Source organism: Etheostoma spectabile, chromosome 1, assembly GCF_008692095.1.
Source record: "Etheostoma spectabile isolate EspeVRDwgs_2016 chromosome 1, UIUC_Espe_1.0, whole genome shotgun sequence".
NCBI lineage: Eukaryota > Metazoa > Chordata > Actinopteri > Perciformes > Percidae > Etheostoma > Etheostoma spectabile.
This window is the reverse complement of record NC_045733.1, coordinates 20,589,470-20,611,799: the sequence shown is the minus strand read 5'-3', so window position 1 is coordinate 20,611,799 and position 22,330 is coordinate 20,589,470. Positions and strand designations below refer to the sequence as shown.

General features: G+C 39.0%; 2 protein-coding genes and 1 long non-coding RNA gene across 3 annotated transcripts in view; 2 read left to right on the top strand and 1 right to left on the bottom strand.

The window, feature by feature from the left end:
* Positions 1 to 5,836, top strand: part of rhpn2 (rhophilin, Rho GTPase binding protein 2) — a 41,102-nt gene extending 35,266 nt beyond the window's left edge. The window contains 6 exon segments of the mRNA XM_032521688.1: positions 1,138 to 1,257; positions 1,379 to 1,573; positions 1,972 to 2,048; positions 3,481 to 3,627; positions 4,892 to 5,047; positions 5,573 to 5,836. Coding sequence (XP_032377579.1) covers positions 1,138 to 1,257; positions 1,379 to 1,573; positions 1,972 to 2,048; positions 3,481 to 3,627; positions 4,892 to 5,047; positions 5,573 to 5,836 — 959 coding nt within the window.
* Positions 5,837 to 8,761: 2,925 nt separating this feature from the next.
* Positions 8,762 to 11,863, bottom strand: LOC116693007 (uncharacterized). The gene is made up of 3 exons (XR_004332826.1): positions 11,783 to 11,863; positions 10,899 to 11,027; positions 8,762 to 8,965 (listed from the first exon to the last, which is right to left on the bottom strand). It is a non-coding gene; the product is annotated as an uncharacterized LOC116693007 (long non-coding RNA).
* cep89 (centrosomal protein 89) overlaps positions 8,903 to 22,330 on the top strand; it is a 53,306-nt gene continuing 39,878 nt past the window's right edge. Inside the window, 10 exon segments of the mRNA XM_032521622.1 lie at positions 8,903 to 9,199; positions 9,801 to 9,907; positions 10,915 to 11,061; positions 11,792 to 11,987; positions 15,811 to 15,862; positions 16,670 to 16,777; positions 17,133 to 17,372; positions 18,042 to 18,184; positions 21,576 to 21,626; positions 21,948 to 22,031. Of these exon segments, the coding sequence (XP_032377513.1) occupies positions 9,158 to 9,199; positions 9,801 to 9,907; positions 10,915 to 11,061; positions 11,792 to 11,987; positions 15,811 to 15,862; positions 16,670 to 16,777; positions 17,133 to 17,372; positions 18,042 to 18,184; positions 21,576 to 21,626; positions 21,948 to 22,031 (1,170 nt within the window). The 5' untranslated portion in view covers positions 8,903 to 9,157.

The window sequence follows — 22,330 nt, the reverse complement described above, 5'->3', positions numbered from 1 at the left end:
AGTATTTGTAGTATTTTTGTAGTGGCAAAATTAACACCAGTCAATTAGCTCTTCTAACAACAACACAGGTAGAGTTTATCAGCAAAGTTTTATTCTTATGATTAACAACCTCCACCCCTCACTCGGTATGGTATTAGCCTGTCTGTTTTGAAACCGGATCTTTCTGGGTAGTCAATGTCAGATGGCTGGACTCAACTACAGTGCTACAATGCTATTGCACAACAGCTATTTAGAAAGACCCACACACTCAACCAGTGGTAAAGAGAGGCCAACTTTCCAGAAACTGGCAGGATGGGCATAGAGTGAGAATGAAGAAAAAAAAGAGATGGTTGGAATGAGCGTAATTGAGTGGATGTGCTGTAGACTGCTGGGGGATTAAAGTTACGTAGCCTCTTAATGCTGCCTGCATAATCAAGTGGCAGAGAGCAAGTGAGAGAGCCAGCACCAGTGGCTGAGGTTGTTGTGGTCTTGTTTTTATCCTTTTTCATTCTTACTACACGTTAAAATTACAATTTAGGGGAGATAAAAACAAACTGAAAATTTAAAAAAGGAAAATAAAAATACAGGAGATTATGTCAAGTTCTCCATGGATATTATGATGTTATAGTTTCAGCCAGTGCTATGAATGGGGCAGGACTGAAAAGAGGAACAACAGAGCGAAGCAGCTTTGAGTTTGGCAGCTCATTAGCAGATTCCTGTGAATCAGGAGAATAAAGCAATTAACCACAGGACTGCAGAGATAGGACACAAAAACAGGACAGAAGGAAGATTGCTTTAGTACACGGATCAACTGCAAACACTAGAACTTTATGCCATTGCTTAGATGCAGACTAGCCAGAGGAAGCCTACAAAAGTTCAGATGCTTTAAATTTACCTTTTTAAATCCTGTGAACCAGGAGATGAAGGAAATGAGAAGACAGTGTAAAGTGTGCAACAATGTATGTATGCTTTGCACACTGATTCATCTATATCCAATGTCCTGTCTACCTCAAATTCAATTCAAATTCATATTTCCTACAATTAAAGCAATCATGGCATCCCGTGTTAGCCCTTTGTTTTTATCATTCACCTCAATCTGGGTGTTACACAACATTCAATTCTGTTAACACCGATTCTTTTTGCGGCCTGTGTGTTTAGTGAGTCTCAGCGACGATGAGGACCAGCAGGAGAAGACCTTGTCACAGGTCTATGATCGCCTTCCTGAGGGACGTTCTCCTCTCGACATCCTGAAAAAGAAAGATGAACGTGAACGCATTGGTAAGAGCGAGCACTTTAGGCTGAGCACATCTCCTTTTCTCTTCATTTTCCATTCACTCCTCTTCTTTGCTACCCACTTCTCCTTATCGGTCCCATGGCAAATTCTCCATCCTCTCCCCAGGTAAAGCACACATTCGTCGGGCCATACTGGGTCATGAGGAGGCTCTAAGGATCTTTGGTTTGTGCCAGCACTTAAACAAGCTGGAGGCCCTGCAGGAGATTTTAAAAGCCAGCCACCAGCGCTCGCTCAACAAGTGCAGTGAATATGAAGATGAGGAAGAGTTTGCGGACTACACGGAGGCCCCAGACATCATCTGTGAGTCTTACTTGTTTTATAGTGAAGACAACAATTGGAACAATCGCAATGTTTATTTAAGTCTCTTAGGTGACAGCTATTCTTCCTGTGGTCGACATGGAAACTAACCAGTCACCTTAGTGTCACCACAACAAACACTCCACTAATGACACTCATGTCAAGCAGAACCAATGTGTTCATTTGTGAGCTTTGTCTCTCAGGGAACTGTTCGTAAAAAGGCTGCAGGGTCGTGTACCACACCTGCTGCATTCAGCTGTGATAAGTGACATTTATTTTCAGGGACAGATGATGTAATGTTTACACTGCTCCCTGCCTGCCTCTCTACAGGGTGACAGTTGAAATGTGGTAATGACACTGAACATTGTATGACGACAGCTTTGTTTTTCTCCCTTCCAAAGCTAAAACAGAGCACAAAGCAGAGATGGAGGTTCCTGCAACCACAAAGGTGAAAGTCACAGACTTCTTCCAGAGGCTGGTATGTGGGTACTAATATTCTTCCACTCACATTGCTGTTTTTTTCTATAAATGATGGTTGGTTTATTCATCAAGTTACATGAAATGGCTCTGGACTTGTGTTTTAGATATTGCAAGTGTATTTATTTTTACACCCAGAGTGTATTTTCTGTTATTTCTGAATACAACCAACCAAGGTGAGTCTCCTGGAAGCTTTGGCACATTTTAGCAGCAGGCAATCCAAAGTCCTATTTTGTTCCCAAAGCCTCCTGGACTTTCATCTATATTAACAAATGCAAAACTAACACTAACCATGGACAGAGGTGCTCTGACCCTGGCTGGATTTTCATTGTGGTGACTGGGAGGGGGGGACTGGCATCCGCTGTCATTGGAACTGGAATCTTCTGTATATGTCCTCTGACTTAAAGAGGCATTCAATTATGAGTCATGTATTTCAATTTTCAATTTCAAGACAAACAACCGTAGAAGCAAATGACTGGAAAGGACAGACATCAGGTGTAAGCAGTGTCCGTGAATAAGTACCTCTTAGGTTCCTGTTGTAAAATCCAACCTGTCTCTTCATTAACAGTCTCCGCAGCAACAAGACTCAAATCAGATTAATGAATAATTAGAATGACATGGTAATTGCAGCCATACTTGTGTCATGTAAGTTGTTTTGTTAAAATAGTTACAAAATGGTACCTATTTTTCCATTATAACGGTTTTATTTGTATTGTATATTGTTCACACTCATTGTGTGTTTGTGTGTGTGTGTGTGTGTGTGTGTGGTGCGTGTGTAAAAAAAAAAAATATTAATCTTAATATACACATACAGTATATTATCATACATCCCAACATTGAAGTAGACATAAGTGACATGTTCAGTATGGGATAAGGATTGTGTGTCTTTTCAAAAGGAAATGTGACTGTTTTTTGTTTTTTTTTAATAAGTTTTATCTTATTTAGTATAGGAAATAATAAATCTGCTATTTGCACAGGCCCTCGAGTAGCCCATATGTTGACTGTATATTTATTTTTTAATTGTTTTTTAACCCTGTGCTGTCGTTGTGTCTGTAACTCTTGCAGCTAAGTTGCTCAGTGTCCAATGCAAATTTCTCCTTAGGGAGACCAATAAAAGTACTTTGACTTTTTCACTTTGGTTTAAGAGGGATTGATCATTTCAATATATACTCAGTGGCCACATGCCTTTTGTGTACCCCCTGGGTGTACATAGTATATGTACAGATGTACTAACAGTATACCGATGTGGACTTATCATGTTTAACTAGCATGTAAGGACACAAAAAAAAGATTATTTTTCTGTATTTTCAGTTTCCCCCAGGCTGTCACCAAATCTTTGAGTTCTAAAACTCTTAAAGGAGAGGATATTAGCCACTTAAGTTAAAAAAAAGAAGCCATATTGACCCCAGCATTCCCCCACTGTCTCCACTCAGGGCCCTCTGTCAGTCTTCTCAGCCAAGCAGCGGTGGACAGCCCCACGGACAATACATCTTTGCCCTAAAGACCGAGACCTGGGCTTCACCCTGAAAGGGGAAACACCAGTCCAGGTGGTTTCGTTGGACCCCCTCTGCACAGCTGCTGTGAGTCAACCTATAGTCCTTACCTTTGGCTGAACATGGGATCTCCTGTTTTGCAGCCAGCCTTTGTTTCAATAAATGTCAGTATGATATTCAAATCAGCTTGCAGAGACTTGAAATGATCCTAATTTAAACTAGAATCCATCACAGCCAACATCATCCCCAGATTGATTTCTATCAACGTTCTGTAACTAATTTTTTAGTTATGGAAAAAAAATGCAAATCAATCTGTGAATGCCATTTTTTTCCCCCTGTTTTCCTTAGGATGATCAATTTATGATGACCTACTGAAGGTCATTGTTTTCTCTCATCTTTATTAACCGAGGAGTCATCAGATACATCTGTATTTCACACCTAGGACAGGGGAAGTGTTTTCATCTTCTGCAGGCTGTAAGACATAAGTAAACAAACAGAAAACTATATTATTGCAGGGGCCATGTCCAGTAATGTCTTCTGTTAAACTTCAACAAAAGCCAGAAGCATATGTAACTCCATATTATTGCAACAGGATTAACTAGCAGGGAGTGACTTTGTCTATCGAGATAGAACTAACAGCGTTTGCAATTTCATGCATGCTTTCCCCCTGAATGACAAATAAGTTCACACAACGTCTTATTTGCTCAGAGAACCTTTTGAATAAATAAATTAATTCTCGGAAACCTAACCAGCCTCAAAGAATGTTGGGAGAATGTTTGGAGGATGTTTGGAGGCGCTCCCTCCCCCTCCACAGCCACTCTGGCTACTAATTTAATTAAGAATCCGAGAGTATTTTCTTTCTGACAGCTCATTAGGAGGTGCTGACAAAGAGCAGACTTTTATAAGGCCCTGCAGGCTTTGCAGAGATTAGTAGTATTACATAAGTCTAACTTGGCCAAACTCTTTATAATGTTTAATACTGCATTCAACAGGATTATTTAGGAACCAACTGAGTTTGTAACCTGCCTCTGGTGAACACAGATCAAGTTATCAGACAGAAATAGCTGAACTCATGTTGATAAGACAGATTTCCCACAGCTATGAAGTAATGTGCTCTGGTACACATAGACACTTTGGACAATGTTTGAGCTGCTTAAAAAAAGCTTTGTTTGGGACTTAACCTCCGTGTTTTCTCTGCTGATCGCAGGGTGTTGATGGAAAGTAGGGGAACATGACTTTGTTGCCATTTAAACAAACCCTCAGCTGTAAATATGTGATCTGCCTGCTGCAGCATCAGGGCATTTCACTGGCCCTCCTCTCTGACTCCTGTTCCCCCCAATGTCCTTTCTAGGCTGATGGTCTGAAAGAGAGTGACTACATTGTTGCCGTGGGCGACACAGATTGCAAATGGATGGGCGTGAGCGATGTGATGCGGCTGCTGAAGGATGTGGATGAGGAAGGGATTGACATCCAGGTGATCAGCATCATGGACAGCAACCCACCAATGGTATGCCATGCTCTCTTTCCTTCCTATTGGCTGAGAAAAAAGCCATTGGATTTTGTATCCAATGACTAAACACTATAGTTGTTGTCTATACACTTTCCCATAAGAAATCTTTGGATATGACCTACATGTAGTGCATAAAACAGATTCCAGCTGTATGACTTTTGAAATTATCTGACAAATTCACAACAAGTTATCAGGACAAAGAGCTCAAATCATTTAGTTTTAGGCTCATTCTCAGTGGGACATGCAGTTGTTAGAAAGTAACAATATGTGAGAAAGCAATTTATTTAATTCTACAGGGTTTTATAAGTTGGTACAATTTGATTTTATTGTATGTTGTTTCTGTTATTTTGTCCAGCACTTTTCATTTTAGGCACAGCTGCTCCTCAATAGTCTGTTTAGGATTCTGGGTATTTATTGACCTCTGTTGAGAAAATAATAACTTATTGACCCCACATATTAATTGAGACTGTACGGCGTCCAGGGCAACTCTTTGATTAAACAGTCGTTGCCTTCTCTGTCCAGCCTACCAAGAGTGCCACCTTCTGCGGAAACCTGCCTAAAACCTACTCCATGATTTGTCTGGCCTATGATGATGACGACAAGAACCCCAAGTCCCGCAAAGTAACCAAGAAGCCATCCTTCCTCAGCTGGGGTCTGAAGAACAAGCTGAAGAGCGCCAGCACCCTCAGCCTTCCCACTGCTGACCACTCCGGGGGGCTTCCCTGGAATAAACCCTGTCCCACGTTCCCCAGCTCCAGCACCTACAACGACAGTGCCCTCTACTGAGCTAGCTGCAGACTTCTTACTGTCTGCAAGCAGCGTTCAGTATGCGTATTAGGCCTAGTATGGCTGTATACCGTACCATGTTGTACCCATACTGGACCTGCTATGGTACAGTACCAGTGCCCTTTGGTGTTTCCACTGGAATACTGAACAGTAGTGTATGTAGTTGTTTGTCACCAGTGCATTGATGACATTTCTGCCAGCTACTTTAGAAAGTGGCTGTGACATGTACTGTATATAGGTGCCTTTGTTAAACATGGACACCTTCCCAGCACAGTTCAGTATCTGAAGTAAACTAGGCTGCACACCAAACACAATGGGAAATCCTTCTGTACCATACATACCAGCATGTGTACAGCACATGACAACTGCACTCTGGGAAAAACATACCAGTTATCATTCCAGTCTATATATATCTACACAGCACTGAGATAGGCCTCTAAGCTAAACTGTCATCTCAGAATGTTTTCTGGAAGGAAACCTCCAGACGAATTGAAGGACGAAAACAAAGTTGTACAAACACACCCAGTGTCGGTTTCTACTTGACTGCAACAGGGATCATTTTATTGTGGTTTACACAGTCCCTTGTTAGTTCCATTGTGTACGGATGTAGCTGTGCAGTTATGTTCCATGTGTGTCCTCAATACATGTCATGTTTCATACTGTATATGTGAAGGATTAGGTCATTGCCACGATATTTGTTGCAGTCGGTAGATACTGATCAGTTGTTGGGGTTTGAAATGCATACATTTTCTAACTAGATGTTCTAATCCTTGTTGCAGTATGTTAAACAATGATTGAGGGAAAAACAAATAGTGCCGTTGTTTTTTTGTCTAGGGAGAGTTGATGAATGCAATGTTTTGTAAGCTGCTAAAAATCACAAACTGTATATATATCTTGGTTGTGTATTATTGTCACTTTTGTAGTTGTAAGACAGCCTTTGAGGATTATTATTTCTGCTAAGTGTCATGCCTGGGACAAAGTGTAAATGGAAAATATTGGTATTTTAGGTTTGCTTAATATACCGGATATGCCACAGACCAAAATGCCTCCATGTCCCTAATATGCCAGGATGTACCATTTCCTATCCTGACTCATCTAACCCAGTCCTGGCCCTCTTTGATCAGTGCTGTTGCTGTCTGGCAGTTTGTCAATTTGTAAGAAGAGCATGAGCTACGTGTCTCTCAGTTAATGTGAATCTTGATGTAGTTAACAGGTTATTTTGTGTCCAGAAGGGAAGAATGTGGTTAGACTGCATCGTACCTCGACAGCCGGTCAACTAACTACTACATGGATCAAAGTCCGCCGTCAGGTTTCTTCTACCTGTCCTAATCCTAGTCACATCCCCCATTTTACTGACACTTTGCAGTGTTGGACTATCTCTTTATCTACAAAGTAGATTCCTATACACATTTGATAATCAAATTATTTATGTAATAAAAAACAAATACTCAAAAAAATATATGTATTTATATATACACCTTTACATTGTAGGTTTCAGAACAGTTTAGTAATGGTCAAGTTGTGAATTTTTGCACGTTGGATTTTTTTAAAGAATGTATTTTACTAGCTTTGCTTAATCCTTTGGTGAACTTATATACTGGTACGTTTTGTCTATGTAAAGATATTTTAAGCGTTTTTAAACGGTAACACTGAGAAGATGTAACACTCTTTACTGTCTCTGTTTACCTAATTGGTGTTTTAAGTGCCATGTATGCTTAATCATGAAGGAAAATGCCAAGTGTATTACAAGACTGTGCAGTAATTGATTAATATTAATAAGTACTAACATCTCTTAGTGCATTCCACCATGCATAGTGATTCTAAATGCCTTGGTCTATATGCAGAGTTATTGTACTGGACCTATTCTTCTAAAAGGTCTCAGGTTGCATTTACTACTTTCTCTGTATTTTGTGTTGCATGACACCTGTGGCGTGAATACCTTGTCCGTAAGTCTTTGTGTCATTTGTATGAACTCAAATCTCAATAAAAAAGGGGAACTAAACAAATTTCCTGGATGTTATTGAATATATGTGTGTGTGTGTGTATATATATATATATATATATATATATATATATATATATATATATATATACACACACACACACACATGTGGTTCAGTGTATCTCTGCGATTGAACCCACCAGGCAGGTTAGGAATGACTGGAATGAAGTTTGAACACAGCCCTCAGTAAGCCGACATACACCACGTCAACACTCATGAGTTAGCAACAGTCTGGCCCGGGATCACATGGCCTCCTAATCTGCCATCAGGCCTTTCTTCACACATACCAACATGCTCTCTGTGCAATATATGGGCACTTGTTTGGGGTTTTACTAAAATACAATAGCTGACTGTTTAATCTATTAGCTTTGAAATTTGAAAATGAATTCCCATATCAAATTCTCTTCAGTATTTAGATTTATTTTAAGAGGAAAAGTTGATATTGCAGGAACCAAATCTGTTGACTTTTGGTTATAGGATTCACACTTCCACCATTTCTAAGGGCAAAGGGCAGCACTGGGTAAAACCTTTTTTCAGCTGATTTATAGCCAAAAGAAGACTAAAAATACATGTGTTTTTTGTAGTAAAATATGACAATCACCCTGCACAGTGCAGGTGGATATTATGACAAAATGTCTTTTAGCTATCTGTTCATGCTTGAAAGTAGGGGGATATTCAGAAAAGTTTGAAAGGTATCACCCACAAACATCTTTATTTAACTTTATATGCCAAGTTCTGCAGCAAACTGTTTTAAAAATGTCAAGGATAAAGTGGACTGGATGGAAGACACATTTAAATAGTCTGTCTCAAGGTATTACTGAAACGTTATTTTAAGGGACATATTCAATTGTAATTTTTACTGTACATTAAAAATAATATAGTTAAGAAAAAAAATAAAGGAATTTACAACTTGTGCTGAGGGACAGTAAATGACAGTTGATCATCAGATGGAACGACATCGCCCTCTGTTGGCCAGTCCGCTGGTTTGTGAGGACGTCGTTGCTAGGTAAATCATACTAGTCACTGATTGGCTTCTCTTCTCACGTTTAGCCAATCAGCACTACTTTTGTAGCAAGGTGCTTCTTGTAGAGAAGCGTCTAGATACGACAAATCTGCACAGAGCCAGCCTGTTGAATATAGTTAGCTAGCTCGCTTATTTAGGGTAAAAGAGGACATATCATTTTAAATACATGACAAGTAACGTTAAACTTTCTTAATGCCATTTGACTGAAGAAATACTGTTGTTGAATCCAACTGTTCGCCTAAACAGAGACATTAAGCTAGCTAGTAAAGCAAAGGTCACAAAACCTTGTTTCACTATGTTGAAACTGAGCTTCAGAAGGGAGAAAGACAAGGAGTTTGTAAGTTTCTCGTCTTTTTCTAAAATATATTATCTTTGTCCTTTTTCCAACTAGGCACACGTCTGGCTTAAATGCTTCTTTTTTAATCTTTCAACGTTAGCTAGCTAACACTAACGTTAACCTAGCGCAAGATAACGTTAACTTCGGTGGACGTTGCTAAACGTTAGCAAGATATTTCAGAGATGTTTAAGCTAGCTAGCTAGCTAGCTAACGTTCGGCAACACCAGCTTTGTAACGTTACGTCTAGTGGTGTATTCATTTTTTTTTTTTTACCAAACTTAAAGCAGGTAACGTTATGTATTGTTTGCCAATTTGCATTTATTTAGAAAGGCAGCTCAAGTATAACTGAATGACAAATTGCCGAAAGAATAAGTCCACAGCTGTTACAGGCTGTTGTCAATGTTTGGTTTCTCATTTATGAAGTGTTGGATTTTGTAATGATCCTTTCCACCTTCCCACACACATCCCCTCTTTCTTTCCCCTCGGTTTGGGTGTTATTTGTTGTGCTAGCTAACTTTCGTCACAGGACCTACATCGTGTGTGTTAATTGTCTATGTGATGCTAATCTTCTTCCCTAACCTTCCTTGTGCGTGTTGTGCAGAAGCATATAGCTCATGGTTTGATCCCTGCCGCCTCCATTGCTCCCAAGCCTGCTGTGCCTCGTACCCCGCCCCCACGCAGCCCAGACCCCTCACCTGAGAGACCCAGGTACCTAAAGGGCCATCAGTCCATCAGCTCCAGCACCAGCCTCCTTTTATCCTGCTGTGTTTCCTCCGGCACGGTTTCCTTTTAAACCACTGTTTTGTCATATTATTTCTCTCTTTATTTCCCACCACAGTCCTTCAGAGGTTACGTTATGGGAAAATTATAGGCAACATACTCTACAAGTTACCTTAGTAACATCTTTTTGCAAGATTGTAACAGATTATTGACCCATTTGCTCAAGTTGATGCCTCTACATTTCTCAAAAATGTATTCTCTTGTATCAACAGCCTGCGCATGACTTCATGCTGTCCTCAGACATAGACTTAGGGCTTAGAATCATCATTTTTAATGTTGATTATTTTCTTGATTAATCGTTTAGTTGTTTGAAATGTCAGAAAATGAAGAAAAAAAAATGACTCTCTGTGTTTTCCAAAGCCCAAGATGACGTCCTCTAATGTCTTGTTTTGTCCACTATTTAAATATATTCAGTTTACTGTCACAAAGGAGTAAAGAAATAAGAAAATATTCACATTTAAGAAGCTGGAATCACAGAATTTAAAAAAATAACTGAACTTTGCAGCTCTAATTGAAATGTGGTAGAAAAGTTGAATTCTGGTCTCATCCTTTAAGAACTTTCACTGCTATTGTCACTGTAATGCAGAAGAGGTTTGCCATTCTGTATTTAATCATCTCTAAGCATCATCATACATTTACCTTTCTTTACCCCAGGTTCATTCTTTTTCTTTGCTCAACATACTGCATCTGGTCAACCATACAATATAATATGTATCTATATTCATGGTGGATTTAAAACAATGCTTTCAAATTAATTTAGGGAAACTAAATGAGATGTTTGTGCTCCCTTTTCTAACAATGAATCACATCAATAACATTAAAAATAATGAATGATTGGAAACTATGACTTGAAAAATGACAAGCCATCATGCATGCATACATATTATGTAAAGTATAAAAGTCACCTCATATGAATTACGTCTTTCAATCTACAGATCCGCCTTAGCAGCAGCCATCTTGTCTTCTTCGCTCACTGGACAGACATGGGCCATCCCCCCTGTCTGGCCAAGGTCTTTGTCTGAGAGTGGCCAATCAGAGTCCTTCATATCTGAACCAAACATCAGCACCGAACTTTTCCTCAGGTAAACCCCCTCTGGCAAGTACACTAGTATTATCACACTAGTACCAAGTGTGTCCCAGTAAAAAAAAAAAAAAGGGCCAAAATAGTACACAATAGTACTACTTTAAGGTATAGCAGTAAAAGGAAATAAGTAAGTCAGTTCTCTCAAATAGGAAATTCCAGGTTCTCCACCAGGATTTAAATGTACAAAAGAGCTATCCATAGAATTTGATATTTAACTTTGAAAAATAAAATCCTTTTAATGTAAAAGATTTCTCTCAGTATCTTTGAAATATACTGTAGGCCTTCTGGTTTTAATAATCTGTATCAATGAACGGGTGCCGCAGTACACAGCATGTTTAGACAGAGAATATCTGTCTCAGGAAGCCCTCTAAACTAATCTAAAAAAATTCAAGGCAATTTTCTAAATAAGGCTTTTTAGTAGAAGACAGTACGCAAAACACAGTTGTAAAATAAAATTAATGATTGGCTGAATTCCATTTGGCCGTTTTGGTTACAGGGTTCTTACATTGGGCATGCAGGCACACTGTCCCACTGATATGGCTTACTGGAATACAAAGCCATCGTTAATGTTATCAGGTCCATCGGGGCTTTTCCTACTATGAAAAGTCAAAAAAAAGTCAAAAGAAGAAATGTCTTCTGTGAAAAAGGCCTTTTATGGAAGTTAAGTAGTTTGTGTTACGTTTTTATTCCAATGAATAAGATACAGCAAACTTTCTTACCTTCCTCAGAGATAGATGGTCAGAAGATGCGGCTAGCCGACCACGCCTGTCCTCCCCTGACCACTCAGAGGAGGAGTTAGAAGACAAGGAAGAAGAGGAGGTGGAGAGTGAAGAGGACAGGGAAGAACATGTTTACCACACTCTTGGCAGACCGGAGAATTGTTCAATCACAGAACCTGTCTACTCCCTGCCACTAAAAGCTAAGGTGAGATTCTACAGGACAATTTCATTGTTATTGGGTGTAAGCAAGTTTCCAAATAGAGTGTCGCTAGTTCTAATCCCAATTGGAAAAAAATGTTTTTTCATTAAAAGCAAACGAGAAACATTCTCCCCTCCATAAATAACTGCGGCCATAGAGCTGTTTTAGCAAATTAGTTATTCTCTATCTAGAGTTTCTGAGCAGATGACTACAGCCAATAGACCAGTTTTATGTCAGATTTTTAACAGAGAGTAATAGCAGGAACAGTGCAGGTTTAATTAATAGCCTTTATAACAACATGCATCACATTCAAATCTGCCAGTTTTGGAATGGCCTACTGAGTTATTGTTATTGTTATTAGTTACACCTGTGCCTTTTTGAAGTCAGAATATCTACATTTGAATGTTTATAAGGGAGGATATTTATTCATTCTCAATTATACTTTATACTTGGTTTAGTTTGTGATGTCTATAAAGTTGTGTTTGTATTGTGATACCAATCTGATCCACTGAGAGGCGCTGTTGTCCACAGAATAAAGGTAAAGTAATGTATTGACTCCATTACTGTAGAGAAGGGATTTGTGTAGATTACTGTCACAGCTTTTGGTCAAGTCAAGTCAGTTTTCATCAAGAATGAATTACGTGCTCACACTCCATACCCATAAAATAGAGAAAAATACAATTTACACACATACCTCAATTATACATAACACATATAAAAAAAAATAAAAAAAGTAAACATTATTTAAAGCTAGGCGTTAATAGCCTGAGGAATAAAAAAGAGCATACGTTGTTTCACAGAGTTACTATCACGGCTAAACCGCGTCAATACCACAAAAAATCAGTCAATAATTTTAAAGATTGTGGTGTTTTCGGTGTTCCTGATCCGTGCTTGGCTATGTCCCTGCATCAAAAGTGGATTAGTCTGTACATTGCGGTTTTCTACATTTGGCATGCTTTATTCCTAGATTCCCGCTGCATAATAAAAACTTGCCTCGAGTTCAGCATTAGTCCAATTAATCAACCTGAAAGTTGCTTGTTTTTTTGTAATTATGTCACTGTGAAAGGTACTAGAAGTAGCCACACGTCTGAAATGTCTTTCTGTCTGCGTCTGAAATGTCTTTCTTTACCTACTCATAGTTAAAGGGGAACTACTCCCATTTTCCAAATTCATACATGGTATTCCTGTGATCTAAGACAGACCAAAAATATTAGTAAAAATTAGGGGGGATCACCAGACGCCTCCCGATACAATATCATCACAATACTTATGCCACAATATGATATTATTGCGATTTTAAACATATTGCAATATTCAATTCGATTTTATTTACACTTTCAAATCCAACAGAAGTTATCTTAGGACACTTCACAGCTAGAGTAGGTCTAGACCACACTCTAACTTACAGAGACCAAACAATTCAGAGAAGCTGTCTTTAGATAATAATAATATAATAAATCTTTTGAGGTGTTTGGGGCCAAGCACAATAACTTCAGTTTTGTCAAACATCAGGAAATTGTTGTTCATCTAGGATTTTATGTCCTTAAAGCGGGCTTGAAGTTTAAGAGTGTGATCTCATCAAGTACAAAAAGTCTGGAAGGGCTACATGGACTATGAATTTGGAAAAAAAATTATAGAGGACACAGAGCACCCAGGGGAATGTTCTGAGTATATGGGGAACATTTTGTTTCTCAGAACTGAGAACACTACAATAGAACAAAGCTCATTTTGGTGTTAAAAACAAGGCAAAATCAGTCTCCTATTCATTGTCTATGGAGCAGCTCCAGACTTTACACTTGATGACATCACAAGTTTGAGACTTCTCTGGTTTTTGGCTTTAAAATTTCTTCCCAAAATCCCAATGGTTATATCTCAAGAGTCTGCTCTTCTCTCACGGTATATTGGTCTATTCTATTCATGTTCTTGTCCTTTATGCTGCTACATTGGGTTGTTGCTAACCTATAGAGGTCCCAATGGGCTCTGTTTCCCCATGTCACTTGTCTTTCCAGGCTATCAGAGTCTAGCTGCCTGCTTCTTTATTCACCAGTTAAAGTTAGCTGAAAACCTTTGAGCAACAGAGGAAATAATGTTTCTTTTCCTTGTACTATAAACTAAGCATAAATAGTGGATTTGTAGCATTACAAAAATGGGATCCATAAGAAGCATCAGTCTATATCCTCATAAATCGACAGGACCGTTAACAGACAACCACATTACTTTTTTATATTCAGAAATTAACAGATACAAACATTACACTGAGATATGGAACACGTTCCAGAGCCAAAAAACACAGAGAGGAAAGCTGGGAGGGAGGGAGACAAAACAACACATGCAGAAACAGACACACACACACACACACACACACACACACACACACACACACACACACACACACCACACACACACCACACAGACACAAGACAAGAGCCCAATCACACGTGCAGGTTGAGGTAATTAGATATTACCAAGTGTCCAGGGTCTTTTCCGGCGCTCCATGGATGTGCGCTGTTGGTAGCAGACAACCACATTCTTTCTCGTTTAGGGTGAGGAGTTATTGTAAGGAATATACTCAGTTGGCAGTTTATAAGGTAAACCTTGCTTATACTAATAGGTGTTGTATAAAATGCAACACAGTTCAACAGCATCTTGAACTACAGCCTCCAAAATGAGCATACGGTAAAATCAACCCTTAACTAAAACATTTTCAACAAAAACTGGATAAAAGTTATAACCTTCATAAAGTTAGAATTTATTGCAGGAAGGTTGTTTTTACACTGCGTTTCAATCAGGAGAGACATGTTTGCAGATATGCAAATAAGGTTTATTGTACAGCTGAATAAAATGTACAACGTCTTTGGCGATTAGACTCCATCACTATAGGACTATTTCGTATCCATATATAGGGGTAGAGAACCATCAGTCACCCCTATGGACCGGCGGTGGCAACGAAGAAGCCCGAAGACCAGAGCGAAGGAGGCTCCGGACCGGTCTGCTGGAGTATATGAGGAGGAAGGGGGGGTGGAGGGTTGCACTCTTTGCCTGAAACGACAGCAAAGAGAGAAACTGATTTTTTTTTTAAAGGTTTGTGACTCTGTGATTGGCCCTTGAAATTTGTGTACGATTCTGATTGGTTTAGCAGGAAGGTGAACACCTCCAACAGCTGATTGGAGTTAGGTAGAGCATTGAATAAGAGTAAGGGCTTCCTGATAGGTCTTACGCTGAGCTACATTTCAATCAGGAGAGACGAGTTGCAGATATGCAACAGTTGATAATACATAGCATTATCATAGCATGATATGATAATAGCGTAACATAGCATGATAAAATATACATTTATTTGCATAACAGCTGAATTGATTTAGGAGAGCATCTATAAAAGTTAGGTCTTGCCTGAAAGAATTTACGCTGACCTACATTAGATGTACCTAACAAACTGCCAACCTGTGGTTATAATGGCTTATTTTCTATTCAGGATAGTTGTGCATCCAGCCATTAGACCTAAGATTGTGGTGTAAAATAAACAGGTAATAGTGAGCGGTTGACATTCAGTCTTTCCCACACATTGATGTATTTAATTCTTTCTTTGCTTCTATTTCGCTCTTCTGTTTTAACTGTGACTCTTCCCTCCACTAAACTCCCCACTGTGACTCATTATTGTTGCTTAAATGTGTCTCTGAATACAATGCACTGGCAAGATCTTATTTTCCACATTTTGACAATGGCCATAAAAGCAGCGGCCTCTGAAATGGCCTGGCACAAAAGGGATCCAGGCAGCGCAGCTTTGGAAATCTCTCTGACTGTATGTTGGTTTGATCTGCCTCTCTTCCAGACCAGTACACCCCATCTGAATCAGATGTCTGGCAAAAGAGGGCCTTCTCCAGGTAAAAGAATATGAAAACAATACTTACTAACTCAATCTGTCAGTAGTGAAAAAATACCCCCCCCTATAGGATGAATGCTGCAAGCTGATGCTCCTGCTGGTTGTAACCACTGATGTGAAGAGAAGGTGGTAGCATTTACAATATTGTGTTAGGTGTATACAGCAATATTTCTTAGCAGCCACCAGTAGTGTATATATAGCAGTTGAAGTGCAATCTCTCAAACATCATGCAGCAAAATACATGTTATGATGTTGGTGGTGTATTGTTAATGAACTTTAAAATAACTGTGGTTTTGAATTCAGAAAGAACAAAGCTATGGAACTCTCAGTAAGAATACATTATGATTTATACCTCCATTAACCTAACAGAGACTTTTCTGTTTAGAGGCTAATACATTCTTTTAACCCATGCAAATAATAGGAAAGAATGGCCGAGAGACTTTGCTACACTTCATATGACTTCTCAGACATTTTCAGTGAAAGGTTAAGATACTTCTCTTATTTAACCAAGCGTTAGATTCACAGCAGACATGGTATAGCCTTACAACAATAGAGCTAATTGGAAAGCCTCATTATTGCTGTTATTACCAGAGCTGGCTTCAGGCTTTTGAAAGTGCTAAATTAAAAAATGTATGTCCCTGAAATGCTGCTACCTTAAATATAATAATAATAATAAATAATTTTTCCTACATACAGGCTGACTGTGTTCTTAAGTAACAGGTTCAAGCTATGGAGAAAGTCACTTTTACAGAGCAACACACAAGACCCAATGCTACTTCTGCAAATGATTTTTTTCTCAATCTCTCAGATTTCCCTGAGGAAACCAGTGTCCAGTCTCCTGAAGCCATCGGTGCTTCTTCCAAGAAGAAAGCCTCTGTCAGGAAAAGCCGTGGAAGTTGGAGAGAAGATGTACAATGTAGGTGGATGTCCTTAAGTAGCCTGCTGTGTCTGCTTTTCATTTTGACTTATATTTTTATACCATACTAAACCATTTTTTATACCACACAATTCCATGATATTCCCTTTGTTGGTTAGGTTATTACTAATGTATATGATATATTCTCATACAGTTGTTAGTTTAAGTCACTTAGTATATTCCAAGACATTGGCCAAGTGACTGTCAAATTACTTATATACAACTAATATATAACAGTTCAAGAAAGTTTCAACTTCACACACAAATTTCTTTGTTGATGTAATGGCCATATTACATATGTGCATATTCCCATACGTTTTGTTTACAATATTTATGTTTATCTTTCCTATTACAGCCCAACTATCCATCCTAACCACCGATCAACCCAGCCAAGCCAAAAACCCTAAACAACCCACCCAACTGTCTCCAGAGCCCAGCAGGGCATGCAGTGAGGCGCAGAGGGACGTATTGTGGGCCCCGCCAGAGAAGAGTACAAGGATGGTAGATGAACAAAAGTTACTGGAGGAGAGACTGCAACGGCTTGAACAGGAGATCAGTCACAGCCAAGCCTCCTCAAACCTGAGGTTATCTGCAGGTAGAGTGGAGGAGCCGTTAAAGATGTACAGAGAGACAGAAAGAGAAACATTAGGGGTGGGGAAGGGAATGATCAGAGAGAAATAAAGAGTAACTAGCAAAAGAATGATGGTAGTGGGACTGAAGCAGTGAGTCACAGCAGACAGATGGATGTGTAGAGTGTATATGAGGGAAATGGTGCTGTGAGTAGGTGTGGCTCTGATCCTTGAACTCTGCAGTAACATTTTCGGCATGATGAGAAGCAGAGGGTGAGGGAGTAATGAAAAAGAAACGCGAAATGGAAAAAAAAATCTAAAAGAGTTTAATGAAGGTTTGAAAATTGACAGTTTGAATGGGTAGCGGGTTGTCTTGGTAATAGGGACTCTGACTTCCTGGTGGGCAGAAAGACGCAGCATGGAAAAGTACTACTGTTATTCTCTGCTGGTGAAGCATTAATTATGTTCTCCTTATTATACCCCAAGGGTTAAATTCTGTCCAAGCCAGCAGACCACATGGGGAGTCAAAGCTATGTTGAAGAAAGACCAAAGCCATCTTGCCATCTCTGTTCTTTCCTTTTGAAACTATGATAATAAATATGGCTATTGCATTGTATATTGTTAGGCCACTTAGCCCTTGACTTTGACAAGTCTTGTTTAGAAAATGTTTATAACCTGATCTGCTGTGCTTACAGGCAGCCAGGCAGAGCTACTGAATTTGAGGCAACATGCTCAGGAGCTAGTGGATGAAAATGATGCCCTCAAATTGACAGTGCACCGTCTGAATGTGGAGCTGAGCCGCTACCAAACCCACTTCAGACCACTGTCCAAACAGGAGGTAGGACTAGCTACAAGGTAACACCTCTGCTTTTTGAGTTGCACCTCTTGTATCTTGAATATTGCCGAAGCTCTAGGTTTAACTCTCTGCTGTGTTTCTGGTACAGAATATATAATATTTTGAATAAGAGCTTCTGTATTCTGAAGGATAATGTAAGCAGCCTTAAAACGCTTACCTGTAGATGAGTTCCTAATATCAGGGAAATACACCAGGACCCTTTCTCTTATCATTCAGCCAGTCTCATTCCAGCTCATGTTGCCAGAATTAAATGAAAGGTGTATGTGTTGTAGTGTACTCTCCTCCTCTGCTTTCTTCACGCAGGAGGCAGGAGTCTGTGTGTGGGAGTGAGTGAATGCGTGAGGGAGTCTTTTGAATGAGGTGACCTGCATCCAATCCAAATATATGTACAAAGCACATTTAAAAACAACAGCAGTTGACCAAAGTGCTGTACAATCAAAGATAACAAAGAAAACACAGAAAGACAAATTTACCCAGGCAACTATCAAGTGTGTTATAAGCCTGAGAATAAAGATGTGTTCCATGACAGGATTAAAAAACAGGCAGTGTAGGGGCCAGCCTAGTCTCGCTTTTTCAGACCTTTCTCTATGGCTAGTCCACCTGTCATTCCGTTATGAGAAAAAAACGTGCTGTGGTTTAATGGCATTTCTTTAAACCAATCACAAAAGTCTTGGGCGGTGCTAAACACTGGACAGAGCCTCGATGCCGCTGCAAAAAAGCCTGGGGAAGGAACTTTTTTGGGTGAAACATGTACATTCAAAAGTAGTTTTAGTCGTCAACAGAAAACTCCGATTGGACAGATAGTCTAGCTAGCTGTCTGGATTTACCCTGCAGAGATCTGAGGACCAGGTAACCATAGTCCTCAGATTGGACAGATAGTCTAGCTAGCTGTCTGGATTTACCCTGCAGAGATCTGAGGACCAGGTAACCATAGTCCTCAGATTGGACAGATAGTCTAGCTAGCTGTCTGGATTTACCCTGCAGAGATCTGAGGACCAGGTAACCATAGTCCTCAGATTGGACAGATAGTCTAGCTAGCTGTCTGGATTTACCCTGCAGAGATCTGAGGACCAGGTAACCATAGTCCTCAGAAATCCACCGGAATTTAAAATTCCAACACAAAGAAAGCTGAATGTAACGGTCATCCGCCCAAAAAGAGGGACAGCCTGCGGAATTTTCTGTGGCACCGGAGCAATCCCAGCAGTGGAACTTCATAAATATAGAATAGGGCCAGCCTAACATGTAGAGGCAACTCATTCCTGAGTTTGGGGGGCTACAACTGTAGCCATGTTTCTATCTAATTGCAAAGTGAATTTTAAGCAAACTTTTAAAATGTCACAAAAAAGAAAATAAAGAAAATGCAAATTAGAAACGTTTCCATCAACTGGCTAGCCACAGCAACGCTTCTCACTGCTGGCCGTGCTGCCAGTATTACCTTTTTGAAATGTTTCCCTTAACCTAAACCAAACCTTATGCCCTAACCTATATAACCTTGACAACAGAGGCACACTATATTTTAACTAAAAACTAAGTAAAACTAAAATTTTAAACTAAAACTATACTTTTCGACACACCAGCTTGGCTTGCCTGCATCTCAATGACCAGTTCCTCGAGCAAAAAATTCAACATGGCTGCTCTGTGTGTCTTTATTCAGTGAAACAGTCGTGAAAGCTGTAGCACTTCTGTGTTATTAGTGTCTCACTAAAACAGTCCCTAAAGTATTGATCTTATTACACTGCTATTGATCAATATCAATACCAACGTTGGTATTGATATTATCAATATTTGGATTGATCCACCCACCACTACTTGCTGCTGAATGCAAACCATGCCCACACCCACAAATACGCCACCTCCTCTAAAGACTCTGATTAACTGCAGAGCTTCAATCGTAATCATTTCACCGTGGTTTAACTGGGCCGGAACGACCTGGAACTGTTCCGATTATTAAATGAATTAATCCAACAGGCCCGTACTGCACCATTTTTTTTTAATTCTGTAGTGCAATTCTTTCCTTTCAGTCTAATTGAATAAGCTTTTATACAGAACATATTATCAGTACATAACTTTATTTCCATGGCAAGCCTTTAAGATACAAATCCACCTTTGATCCAGAACCCTGCTAAGCAAAAATAAGGTTTATATTTGTCTTCTATCTGATTTGTTGTACCAAAGGAGTTACTGGTTTTGGTCTGTGGCCGTCTGTCCATTCTGGTTTGTTGTGTGTTTTACACTGCAGCAGAAAGCTGGCCTATGGTTTTAATAGTGGCTACCTCATGCTGTGTGTTCTCACTAAGAGATCTCCTGTTCTCATTACATCTCTGCTCGACCTCATTACTGAAGTGTGGCTGGTGGAAGGAAGAGATAGAAAAAGATTTTATATATATATATTTCCGGAGGACTATGGGTAACTGCTCCTCAGATCTCTGCAGGATAAATCCAGACAGCTAGCTAGACTATCTGTCCAATCTGAGTTTTCTGACTAAAACAACTTTTAAACGCACATGTTTGACCCCAAAAAGTGGTGTGTGTGTGTGGTGTGTGTGTGTGTGTGTGTATATTATTATATATATATATATATATATATATATATATAGATTATTATATGTATATGTGTGGTATATATATATATATATATGTGTGTGTGTTATATATTATAGTGTGTGTGTATATATATATATTATATATATATATATATGTGTGTGTGTGTATATATATATATATATAATATATATGTGTGTGTATATATATATATATATATGTGTGTGTGTGTGTGTGTATATATATATATATGTGTGTGTGTGATATATATATATATGGTGTGTGTGTGTATTATATATATATATATATGTATATATGTGTGTGTATATATATATATATATGAATGATACAGTAATAGGTAAGGATGAGTCTGATTGGTTTGATTTGCCAAGCTATAATTTAACTTTGTGTGTAAATCACATAAACATAGTAATTTAATTTTAATCACTAATTATAGAGCCTTGCATGGTCAAGCTCCCTCTTACATCCAGGATCTTTTGCATGCATACATACACTTCTGGTCGTTCTCTGAGGTCTTCAGGCCTTTTAACTGTCCCCAGAACATGTTTTAAAACCAGAGGTGATTGAGCCTTTTCTGTGGTGGCTCCAAGGCTCTGGAACTCTCTCCCTTTAGCCTTGAGAGCTTTGAATTCTCTGCTATATAAATAAAGTTTACTTACTTACTTACTTACTTACTTACTGTAAATAAGAAGCAGCAAATCAACATATTTTTTACTTTGTGTGAAGGACAATGTTTAAAGCACATTACCATGGTTATGATGGTATGAGACTTACTTTACTTTCTTTCTCTTTCTTACTATGTCTCATCCAGAGCTCCAAAGTCAATGGCTTACCAAAGACGGGGTCTCCTCCTCCCTGGCTGGTCAGTATCTACATATAGCTGTACAATACATTGATTTAATATGGCAGGGCAGTAGTCTAGCAGATTAATGTAGATTGACTGTATATGTGAAATCATATATTCTTGCTCTGCTGACATAACTTGTCTGATAGTTTGAAAACTCAGGCCCAAGGCTACTAAAACCTCGCTTAAGGAAGAGTTTGCTTTTTCTCTCAAATGACCAAATCAGAATGCCAGGTTGTTCACTATCTGGAACCCTGCTGGATAGATCAAGAGAAGGATAGATGAATGGGTTTGATGATGTAGCTAATTTGGATAATTTCTAATTGTCCTTTTTTGTAGCTTGACATGAAGTATTTATCTCCTTTGTTGCTGGCCTATGAAGACAGGATGAACGAGAAAGATGCACTTCTGCAAACCACTGAGGTAAAGGGATTGTGAGAGACTATATGCATGTGTGTGACTTTCTTCTGATTGAGGGTATAATAATAACAAAGTCACACACACAGTCATCTGATCAATCAGGAGAATGTTACATGTTATGGAAGACATAAGCAGCGAACAGTTAATTTGCATATTTGGATGTATGCAATGCGTGGTATAAAAAACCTTCAACAAAGGTTTATCTGACTGAAATGTTACATTTAAAACAGAAGCCAATTTAGAGTGTACAGATTAGTTTTCCAGTAAAACATATGGTATAGTTTTTATTTTCAGTTTTTACC